This window comes from Oryx dammah, unplaced genomic scaffold (assembly GCF_014754425.2).
Source record: "Oryx dammah isolate SB20612 unplaced genomic scaffold, SCBI_Odam_1.1 HiC_scaffold_18, whole genome shotgun sequence".
Taxonomy (NCBI): domain Eukaryota; kingdom Metazoa; phylum Chordata; class Mammalia; order Artiodactyla; family Bovidae; genus Oryx; species Oryx dammah.
Genome location: NW_024070202.1, coordinates 33975640 through 33987993, shown reverse-complemented (window position 1 = coordinate 33987993; position 12354 = coordinate 33975640). Strand labels below are relative to the sequence as shown.

Sequence of the window (12354 nt, the reverse complement as noted above, 5' to 3'; positions counted from 1 at the left end):
ACAGATATTATGATTTGAGTCTATATTGTGTTTGTTTACTCTTCTTCTTTTGCTCACAGTTTGGGAGATTATTATTATTTTGCCTCATAAATTCCTAGAAAATCTGATGAAAGGCACAGACTGCCAGAGATCAACATGCCATATGAATTAATATGTAACTCTGGAAGCTTCTAATACTCATTAAGAATGATCAAAAGGGAGTTCTAAACCATGTTATAAAGTGATGACTTAGAATTATCTGTGGGCTTTAATCACCTATGGTAAGCACCACTGCAGACAAGTTATCAGCACCAGAATTTTAAACAAATGCACGCATGAATATATGAACCAAATGAAACTTACCCAAAAATGTGTCTGCCAGAATGATGGATTGTGATGACAAGGCTGCTCGGAAACCCTTACTTTCAGAAGGAATAATAGTTGACTGGCACACAAATGCTCCTACCAAATTCGTGTAATCGTCTGACCCTGCCACCATTTCCTTCACTGTAAAGTCTGTTATATTGTTGGTACAGAGAGCCAACTTCTTCCCCTAGGAAAACAAAGTCAGAAAGAAGTTTTTACTGAAGGTAAGTCTCTAAACTGGATCTCAGCTTCCTAGTGATTCTAGCAGAGCATTGGCTCTCTCCTCACCACAATTCTGATTTCAGGGATCTGGTGAGGGAGCTCAGGCACCAGCATTTTTTAAAAGCTCTCGGGTGCTCAGTCACTTCAGTCATGTCTGACTCTTTGTGACCCTATGGACTATAGTCCAGCAGGCTCCTCTGTCCATAGGATTCTCCAGGCAAGAACACTGGAGTGGGTTGCCATGCCCTCTCCATGGGATCTTCCTGACCCAGGAATCAGACTTGCATCTCCGGCATTGCAGGCAGATTCTTTCCCCAATTCCAATGTTCAAACAGGGTTGAAAATCTGACATTATAATGAATACAGTGATTCAAGGCTGCACTGCTCCCCCAACTACAGACTTCATTTGTGCTGGATGAAAGCCACTTGACTTAAGGAAATATAAATAATCTATGAAATCTTTAATTCTTCAGACAACAATGCCTACAAAGGGAATGGAAAACTGCGGGTGAAAGTTTCAATGCTAAGGAAAAAAACACTTGCTCTTCCTTCTCCTGAATAGGCCTGTGTGTGGCAGAAAAGTACTGTCAAGTCTAAAAAAGAAAATATAAAAGTCTGGGACAACATCTAAATTCTAAACAGTTGGTCACTATAAGTGTTTTTTTTTTATTCACCTACTCTTAGACTCAATGATGTGGATCTGCTCAAGTTCACAGTATGTTGAAGGGAATACAGGAGCTTAATTTTTAATGATTTGGAGGATAGTTATAAAACTGGGAAGACTTTAAGTTTTTTAATATAGTATGTTTAAATATACTGTAGTTCCACTAAAAAGCACTTTAGCTTACTCTATAATTTCTGTGAAGAAATGTATAAAGAAAAAGAGAAACACTATTTTACTGGTCTTAGATGTAGAATGTGCACAGATGGGCATAAAGAACAAAGATTTCTCTTTCTTAACGCAGCTAGCAATCTTAACCTATAAAATGTTTTCTCTCCACCAAGCCTGCTCACCACAATACAGGTGCAATATATTTTTACTAAGCTTAAATTAAATTGTTGAGACTAAAAGAGAAACAAAGAAAAAAAGCAGAGAGAAACTACTGAGGAAAGGAATAAGAGAATAACAGTAAAAGAATTAGAATAAAAAGGAAAGAAAGAGAAGGAAGACAGAAGAGAGAAGACGAAAGCTAAGACAGCGGTCATACAGGAAGGAGATTGAGAAGAAGCGTGATATATTGGGTTGACCAAAAGTTTGTTTCGGGTTTTCTGCAACATTTTAAGAAAACGCTGGAAAAACTTTTCAGCCAACCCAATATAATGGAATTAATCGTATTCACTGCTTTACACAGCATTTAACACAATAGCTATTTAACATATAAGTTCAATATATAATATATTGAGTGAACTTAGCGACTAATCAAGTGCGTATGCTGGATTGCCCCATGTAAAATCAGGATAGGACAAATGTCATACCATGTAAAAATGTATAGATCTTTCTGTTTGAAAACCTCTGCATTCATGAGATCTCTTTTTATTTCCTTTGTACCAAGTTTGGCACAGCAGTTCACAATAAAGACCATAGGAGTTAATAAGGGAATAGATATGGAGAAAATGACTTATTATATTTTCAACTTAGCTAAGGGTGAATATATGCATCCCAACTCCGACCTTGTATGCCCACAAAAGTATTGGATACATAGTCCTGTAACTCTCCCCTTACCAGTATCAATTAATGCTCCACTTCTTCCCAAAGAAAATTAAATCCCATAATTTATTAGCAGAGGCTACCTCATCAACTGACACTTACCCCCTGTTTATTTCCATTTTGTTTTTGGACAAACTTCCTCTGAAAAGTCTTTTCTTTTTAACATAAACTTGACCAGAAAAACAACAATAAAACTTTCTCAAACCTTAACTTTCTGCCTAAGAAATAGGTGGGATTGACAAACCTGACCCATCTTTACAAAAATGAAAGATCCTCAAAGTCCTTACACCATAGCTTCAAGCTTTGGGGGTTCAACTGACTGGATAAGTGCTTTGATGGACTGAGAACCAGACAAGGATGCTGCTGGTGGAGAAAATATGCTAGAAAGCAACAAAGGATTTAAGCTGTCAAAGCTCACTTTCTGACATTTGGCTTAGTTTCCATAGAGATGTTATTGGTCCACCAACACAGAAAACAGCTCAGTCAGAGCTGAAACCTAGCCCCATCTCACCTTGCCAGAACTCACCTCGTGCCCACATAAACTGATATTGAAGAAATGGAAGTACTTTGTTCCTTTGGAGGTAAAGCTGGGACCATTCATCAAGGACCCCACACTGCTGAGGTTGCTGAAGTCATAATGCAAACTTTGATTTTCTTTTTCGTGGTAGAAAAAGCAGTCGCTGTAGCATACCGAGTGGTCCTTTGACCAGGAACATCAAGAAACGTAAAACAGAACAAAGCGAAAACAATATGGCAGGAAAGAAAGCATTAGCTGCTATGAAAAAAAAAGTGTTTCCTAAAAGTTCTAGGTTTAAAAACTACTTCAGTAGTTTTGTTTTAGTCATGGCACATTTTACCACTCTAATATAGAAAATTTCTAAACTCTACATTTCTCTAAGCAAAGTTCAGAAGAGTTAGAATTTTTTAAAAAGTGAAGTTATTCTAAGATTAGTTTCTTGTGGAACGGTATTTTTAATCAATAGCCAAAATGTCCTGTCATGCCAGTTCAAATAGACATCAAACTATTTTTACTTCACTTATAATATAGCATCAATCTTTTCCCTTAAAATGTTATAAGATAATCTTGCTGTTCTCCATATACACCTACAGCCTACCTATAGAGAGGCAGCTTCCTTGTTCTGCCATAATGGAATATACAAGAAATCACTTTTAATATTTTGGGAAGGTATTCTTATTTAGATGTTCTTCTTAATATTCTATGTCCCCAGTAATTATCACTTTCAAGACACATGTTAAGCACTCAATAGATGCAAGGCAAGGTAAAATAAGGAAGGGAATTTTAAAAGCCATTTATAAATATAAATTAGAAACATTAAGAGAAACCTTTGAGTTTGTCAGTTAAAATATGCTTTCCTGGGGATAACTAAAATACAGACCCACTTACCTGAGTGCTTCTACTCCCAGGCCCACATGGAATACAAGCCTCCTTGCCATAGACCTGATGTATGGACAGGTAGGTATCAGGTGGACACTCCACGCACTGGTTGGTTTCTTTCTCAATGTAGTGGCCTGGGGGGCAGGGGACACACGATGAGCCCGACTGCTCAGAACCAAGGGCACAGGCACGGCATGAGGACGCCACCCCATCAACTGCATTAGTGGCAGTGATAGAATAAATCTTCACCATGTCATTGATGAACCGTCTATTCTAAAAAGAGAGCAGAAAGTAATGACTTCTGCCTTGGCACTCAGTTGTACAACCAGATTGTTTTATGTTCATATCACCAAAATAACTAAGCAAAGTATTCCAACCTAGCAGTTTATAACTGACAGTAGATTAATAGTACTGCTTTTTGGTACTTTTCTTTTTTAAAATTATTAAGACTTAACCCAGGTCTCCTGCATTGCAGGCAGATGCTTTAACCTCTGAGCCACCAGGGAAGCACCTAAGACTTAACACTAGAAGTTAATTTTCATGGTTATGGAGTTCCAGGAATTTTGCCACAATCATCATGAGATTATATCATATATGGTAAAAATTCAGGCATATGTATAGACTTGGAAGAACCAATATGATATCTCCCATCACTGTTTATTCTGATATAGTCTAAATATCATGATAAACATGTTTATAATGATGTTTACAGTGTGGTAAGTTGAAAAAGACTTGGACCAAGGATTAAAAAGTCCTTAAACACTAACTGTGTGACACTGATGCAACTGCATCAGTTCTTTGGGTCTCCTCTCCCTCTTTAGCACTTTCCTTAACCAACATACTGTGACTTCTACCAGATGCACAACAGAGAGTAAAAACCTGGACCTTACTAATACTTTTCCTTCTTGTGACACTGAGTCAATTAAGGTCTAGTTTTCATCAAGCAATGAGCACCACTAGTAGAGAGCAGCTTCTTAAATGCTTTTTGTCTGAGGCAAAGACAAAAGGGAGGCCAGGAAGTCTTCTATAGCATGTTCACACCCCACAGGCTGGGACTCTGCACTCTCATAAAACACAGCTGGAGTCAAGTGAAACCTGAGGAACAAGTTCCTCAATGAAAGTCTAAAGAGAAAAGAGAAAATGCTCTCCATCTGCCAATCATAGTGTTAAGGCAGCATCTTAAACAGTGATTTACCTTATTCCCACCCTCGGAGGGTTATGATGATGGAGATCTACAACAATAACATGTACTTGAAGCATATGACGGAAAATACTTACAAGAGGATTAAGGTCTATTCTATTCTAGCAGAAAGTAAAAGAGAATAGTTCTGTGTGTTAACCCAACAACATGTATATATACAGTCTTCAAGCCACAGAAGGTGACAATCAGGACATTGAAGTAACAAACCAACACCAAGAACGGCATCTGAGCAAATGACAGATCATTCAGACGAAGAGGAAGAAAGTTACCAGCCTTCCCAAAGGCTCAGAAAGCTTTACAAGTAAGGTTTTAAATGACTACAAAGTAAGATTTTCTTCCTCTTAAACTTTTAACAGCTATGTTTATTCAAAGTGTAGAGCAATTCTAAGATACGCTGTCATTCCATTTCATAGTCTTGCTTTCAAAACACAAATAAATATGTGTGTGTGTGTGTGTGTATATATATATATATATAATTTTATACCAGTCTACGCATAACCAAATGATTGATTTCACATCAGTAAAAAGCTAAGTCTTTTCCTCCGGTAGATTTCAGTCAGCACTTTGTATAAATCTCCACAAGGAGTATCATCTTTGCTCTTTTTTTTTAAGTGCTTGGAACTTACATCTTGACCCTGATTGGTCCTCTGGAATGCCCACGTAAATGTAAATGTGGCATTCTTGAAGATGACATGGGTATAAGCTTGTTTTTCTTTGGTTCCACCCCATGACTCCACCACATTCGTACTTTTTCTATTAATATCCTAAAATATAGTAGAAAATAAATATATATAAGAAAGCACAAATTCAGTATGAATATACATGTATATACATCACAATCCTATGTTTATATTTACAGTAATTTATCTGCAGAGCATGTAAGCCTAAAACTCTCAAAACCTTCCCTTCAATTCTACACAAGCACTCACTAGCTTAGTAATTACAATATATCAACCACATTGCCAATATAACCTGAAAGAGATCTCAAATCAGTATGTTGAGGAGTTATCCTTTTGTGAGAGAGATTGGTATATGTGTATATGTGTGTGACTCTAGCATCGGAAATACACATAGGAAAAATAAAACAAACTTCTGACAGCAAACTTCTAGGATCCTCAGAAACTAACAATGCTTTCTTTCCATCTTTCTTTTTTTTGAGAGATTCTGATAGGTGACACTTACACAGGAATTCTAAATTCTCCCTGAATTATATTTGCAATTTACAGTGCAGATTAGCTAGAATGTTATTTTATGTTCATGCAACCTTCTTTTGTTTATATTTGAATTCTAAAAAGATGAGTCTGTGTAACATTTTATTTCTGATTTACTTAGCTAAATTCAATATCTAGAATATTATATGAATGTGTGACAGTCCAACCAATATTATGTCATTAACATGGTCAGAAAGCAAATGTAGTAAGTAAAGCAAGTAATGTAACACACATCTAATTTTTTTGAAATGAAAAATGGGACTTATTCTGATTTTCCTAATTAAGTCTTCTCTGCAGAAACCTTAAAAGATGACTTAGGAATTTGGATAGGCTTCTTTTAGTTATCCAAAATGTTGATAAAACAACGGCATGAGCTCAACCCGTATCTCTTTCTTTCTATGATGCAAGGGCAAGCTTTGACAACAAACATATTATAAAGCAATCAGATATGCTATAAAGATACGTTTCTTGAGTTCACACCATATTACTATCTGTGGTATGAACTCAAGAAACATATCTTTACAGCATATCTGATGTGTGCTTGTCACATGTTACACAATTTCTCACATTACCAAATAGTTACACATACCACTTCCAAAAAGGATCTCATAATATACTGATAGTGCTTTGTTAAACACCTTCTGGATGTTTATTTCAATAATAAATGGAATATTAGTTTTGCACCTTACCCTTGCAAAATACTACATGATTTTCAAAGCATTTTGATATGTTATTTAGGTGATGATATCTCAAAAAGTCTTGTGCAGAAATCAAATCACAGAGTAAAGAAAACTAACAGATTCTGCTATGAGCTAAAAATGCTTAAGATTGATTTTCCAAAATAAATAGTAATATGTATGATCCTTACTCTCAAGAATACTTGATCAACTGAGAGAGACAAATAGTGAATACATTCACATAATTAAAATAGGGTTTTCTCAAAAGGTTTTAGGAGCACACTGGAGAGAGTGGTTAACTTTACTTAAAGGAATAAGAGAAAGCTTCCCAGAAAGGTGAGGTTTGAGCTGCCCTTGAAGTGTTGTGTGAATGGCTGTTCACCAGACAAAAAAGAAAGTCATGCTAGCTTAGTGTGCCAAGGCATACGAAATGAAAAAGGACAGAGTGTTCCACTAACAATCCAGGGTGTCTAAAAAGGGCTGAGTAGTAACAGTACTTTGGTAACAGAGGCTGGGCAAGAGTACAAAAAGCCATATAGATGCCATGCTAAGGAATTTTAAGTGTATTTATAAGCTATTGGTTCTCTAGCATTAGCGCATATTAGAACCAACCTCAAGGCTTGCTAAAATACAGAATGCTGGGCCCTATCACCAGTTTCTCAATAAGACTAGGGTAGGGCTCAGAAATTTTCATTTCTAAAAGTACTCAGGTGATGCTACTCCAGGAACCACACTTTGAGAACCACTGCCACAGGCAATAAAAAGCCCCTAAAGGTGAGGGCTGCGTCTACTATCGTTTTTATGTTTATAAAGATAATTTTGACAGCAAAATTGACAGGATGGAGGTAAGAAAAACAGACAACAGACTACTGTTGAGAGATAATAGGAATCTGAATTTCAGTCATGGCACTAAGTATGAATAGGAACTAACAGATTGACGAAATGAGGAGAGAGACCTGAGAGAATTAAAGGCTTCTTAGTTATTCATAGATGTGTTGAAGATTAGTCATCATCTTCTTTTACTACCATCATGAGTTAATACTTAAATCTACACATATCTTGTATATCATGCAGGAAACTGTTAACAGACTATTAACTAGCTACTAAAACAACAGAATGGGAAAAACTAGAGATCTCTTCAAGAAAATTAGAGATACCAAGGGAACATTTCATGCAAAGATGGGCTCGATAAAGGACAGAAATAGTATGGACCTAACAGAAGCAGAAGATATTAAGAAGAGGTGGCAAGAATACAGAGAAGAACTGTACAAAAAAGATCTTTATGACCCAGATAATCATGATGGTGTGATCACTCACCTAGAGCCAGACATCCTGGAATGTGAAGTCAAGTGGGCCTTAGAAAGCATCACTACGAACAAAGCTAGTGGAGGTGATGGAATTTCAGTTATTTCAAATCCTGAAAGATGATGCTGGGAAAGTGCTGCACTCAATATGCCAGCAAATTTGGAAAACTCAGTAGTGGCCACAGGACTGGAAAAGGTCAGTTTTCATTCCAATCCCAAAGAAAGGTAATGCCAAAGAATGCGCAAACTACCACACAATTGCATTCACCTCACAGGCTAGTAAAGTAATGCTCAATATTCTCCAAGCCAGGCTTCAGCAATACAGGAACTGTGAACTTCCAGATGTTCCAGCTGGTTTTAGAAAAGGCAGAGGAACCAGAGATCAAATTGCCAACATCCGCTAGATCATTGAAAAAGCAAGAGAGTTCCAGAAAAACATCTATTTCTGCTTTATGGACTATGCCAAAGCCTTTGACTGTGTGGATCACAATAAACTGTGGAAAATTCTGAAAAAGATGGGAATACGAGACCACCTGACCTGCCTCTTGAGAAATCTGTATGCAGGTCGGGAAGTAATAGTTAGAAGTGGACATGGAACAACAGACTGGTTCCAAATAGGAAAAGGAGTACGTCAAGGCTGTATGTTGTCACCCTGCTTATTTAACTTAGATGCAGAGTACATCATGAGAAACGCTGGCCTGGAAGAAGCACAAGCTGGAATCAAGATTGCCGAGAGAAATATCAATAACCTCAGATATGCAGATGACACCACCCTTACGGCAGAAAGTGAAGAGGAACTAAAAAGCCTCTTGATGAAAGTGAAAGAGGAGAGTGAAAAAGTTGGCTTAAAGCTCAACATTCAGAAAACAAAGATCATGGCATCTGGTCCCATCACTTCATGGGAAATAGATGGGGAAACAGTGGAAACAGTGTCAAACTTTATTTCTGGGGGCTCCAAAATCACAGCAGATGGTGACTGCAGACATGAAATTAAATGATGCTTACTCCTTGAAAGGAAAGTTCTGAGCAACCTAGATGGTATATTCAAAAGCAGAGATATTACTTTGCCAACAAAGGTCTGTCTAGTCAAGGCTATGGTTTTTCCTGTGGTCATGTATGGATGTGAGAGTTGGACTGTGAAGAAAGCTGAGCACTGAAGAATTGATGCTTTTGAACTGCGGTGGTGGAGAAGACTCTTGAGAGTCCCTGGGACTGCAAGGAGATCCAACCAGTCCATCCTAAAGGAGATCAGTCCTGGGTGTGCATTGGAAGAACTGATGCTGAAGCTGAAACTCCAGTACTTTGGCCACCTCATGCAAAGAGTTGACTCATTGGAAAAGACTCTGATGCTGGGAGGGATTGGGGGCAGGAGGAGAAGGTGATGACAGAGGATGAGATGGCTGAATGGCATCGCTGACTCAATGGACATGAGTCTGCGTGAACTCCGGGAGTTGGTGATGGACAGGGAGGCCTGGCGTGCTGTGATTCATGGGGTCGCAAAGAGTCGGACACGACTGAGCAACTTAACTGACTGACTGAAAGGACTGTTGGAAAATAATTAATCGTGTCATTGATGTCACCACTTAATGATAACACTAAACTCTTAGCCAACAACCTTCTAATACCTGCATGATGTCTTAGTAACTTTTGTGTTGCTACTTTTTCTCAAGCTATTAGATGAGATTTATAGGACATCTAGGGAAAAAATGGGCAAAATTATGACATGTACCTAATAAAATCCTTTGTCTGCATGTATTAACAAGGAAGAGTGTTATTTTTCCCAATGCTCTCCCACCTCTATTATTTTGTACTCTCACTTATTAATACATGCTTTTCCCTCATGATGGTTTGAACTGGTGAGTGGTTACTAGGGCAGAATGTTCACTTCTGTTAGTGGCATATTTTTTCAAGAAATTTTCTACATGATTAATATTTCCTGGCTTCTGTCTGTCACCCATACTTCATCACTAATTTCTCTCCATGAGGAATGAGTGCTTTGTAGACTTCGCAACTCTTAGTGAGTTCTTTAGACATTTTTAAATGTTTTTGGAAGACTCTAAAAATGGGAAGAAAAATGGGATTCTTATCCCAGTTTGTATAAATAAGTTCACACTTGAAAGAGAATGCTAAGCCTAGAAATTTACCTCTGAAAGCCACTCTTTCACTTACCACCATGAAGTACAGAACACAGTCAGCTGAACAGAGGGTCTCAAAAACAAACGTTATTCTTCCCAGTTCAGAACCCATGGCTCCAGTCATCGATGTTGGTGGTCTATTTAACAGATTAAAATTATGATACTTATAGCATGTTCTAAGTACAATCTGGAAAAAATTAAGTCACTTTATTCATAAGGCTGAAAGCCATGCTCTTCTCTCTTCCTAGTCTACTGCTGCACGGAGTCTACAAAACCACAGCGATATGCTCAGACCTCCTGGGGTAAATGTCGCCATATAGCCTATAGCAAGAAAAAACTCCAATTGGGAAATTCAACATGGGGGACTAAAGCAAACTGTGAATTTGTAATATAGTACTTTACATATAGAACTGCGAAAAAACAGTAAACAAAAAAAAAGATTCTCCTGCAAATGTCTTAGACTACTATCTCTGAAGTAAGCATCCAAGAGTCATAGTTTTCATAATGTTTGGATAGAGTATTTTTTAAAACTTTCAGCTTCATCTAACTAATATGCAATTAACAATTACAGTTCCCCAATTGCTGATTCTATAGATATTCTTAAATCTATACTATCCTACTCAGCTTGCTATTTGCTAAGTACATCACAGTATTATAATAATATATTTTATAAAAGCAGTCCTGCTTCATCTGTTTCTGTTGGGAAACAAGCATGAGGATTCTTACATAAGGGAATCAGAATTGGTTTTCCTTACTTAAATCCTGGGATATGCAAGTTTAAGATCAGGTAATCATTATCGGAACCTCCAGCCCCACTCTGGATGTGATCTCCAGCCACCTCCCAACCTAGAAAAGATAAAGGTTATCACCAAAAACTCCATTAATGATTTCCAACAATTTTTTTATATAAGGCCACAAAAAAAGAATTCCCTATTTTTTAATTCCAGTTGTAAATTGCGTGCAGATGTAGATGCCTAGGTATCAATAAAGATATTGCATATGATTCTCCAGGAATAATCAAGTAATGCATATTTTTGCAACAAAGTTACTTAATGGTAAAACTAACAACAATCTTCTCAATGAAGCATGATTTTTTTAAACAAGCTGCTGCTGCTGCTGCTGCTGCTGCTGCTGCTGCTAAGTCGCTTCAGTCGTGTCCGACTCTGTGCGACCCCAAAGACGGCAGCCCGCCAGGCTCCCCCATCCCTGGGATTCTCCAGGCAAGAACACTAGAGTGGGTTGCCATTTCCTTCTCCAATGCATGAAAGTGAAAAGTGAAAGTGAAGTCGCTCAGTCGTGTCAGACTCCTAGCGACCCCATGGACTACAGCCTACCAGGCTCCTCTGTCCATGGGATTTGCCAGGCAAGAGTACTGGAGTGGGGTGCCATTGCCTTTAAACAAGAACAGATGGTTTTTATCCAGTTTAATAAACTAAGAAAAAAATCTTAGTCTTCAGTTAACCAATGGGAAATAGAAACTTCGAATTACTTAATGAAGATGTGGGGTCTGGAGTTCTTTCTTAGAGTTCGTTGTATTATTGTTCCCTAATAACACCTATTCACATTCACTTTCTTACTTATTCATTCACTGAACTGGCACTGAGTCTCATGAACCATGATACACATTAGGGAAAGAAAGCTAAGACTGGGTCCACCCTCACTATGAAATCAGTAGAATATAAGTGACACAGCTAAGAATAGTCAAAAGTATGGGGGTAATATGTGCTCATAGAATGTGATGTGAGTCTGCCCTCTGCAAAGAAACAATCAGCATGCAATGGACTGAAATGGCCACAATAAAATGTAAGGAGATGCAGCCCTCCAAATACCATCAAACAAGATTATTAATTAATGGCAAATCTTTGCAAGAGGAAACAAATATATCTCATGTTTGAACACTGGCTGTTACTATATGTTTTATTATATCGCCTGCCTAAAAAATGACATATATTGAAGTTCTAACCCCATGTACTCATGAACAGACCTGATTTGGAAATAGAGCCTCGGTAGATATCATCAAGTTAAGATGAGGTCATTAGGGGGTGGCTTACTCTAATACGACTGGTGTCCTTATGAGAAGAGGGAACTTTAGACACGGACACTCAGGAAGAACACCATGTAAACACACAGAGACACAGAGACCCAAGGAGAAGAC

At 37.8% G+C, this 12354-nt stretch overlaps 1 protein-coding gene across 2 annotated transcripts in view; it reads right to left on the bottom strand.

The window, feature by feature from the left end:
• Positions 1–12354, bottom strand: part of ELAPOR2 (endosome-lysosome associated apoptosis and autophagy regulator family member 2) — a 114009-nt gene that overhangs the window by 33561 nt on the left and 68094 nt on the right. For both annotated transcript variants that reach the window (XR_005724459.1, XM_040260707.1), the window contains exons 10-15: positions 10955–11045; positions 10234–10336; positions 5499–5636; positions 3681–3944; positions 2802–2975; positions 343–532 (exon numbers count right to left, since the gene is read on the bottom strand). Coding sequence is in view for 1 of the 2 variants with exons in the window: in XM_040260707.1 (XP_040116641.1) it covers positions 343–532; positions 2802–2975; positions 3681–3944; positions 5499–5636; positions 10234–10336; positions 10955–11045 (960 nt within the window). In the remaining variant the exon portion in view is untranslated. The remainder of the gene's footprint in view (positions 1–342; positions 533–2801; positions 2976–3680; positions 3945–5498; positions 5637–10233; positions 10337–10954; positions 11046–12354) is intronic.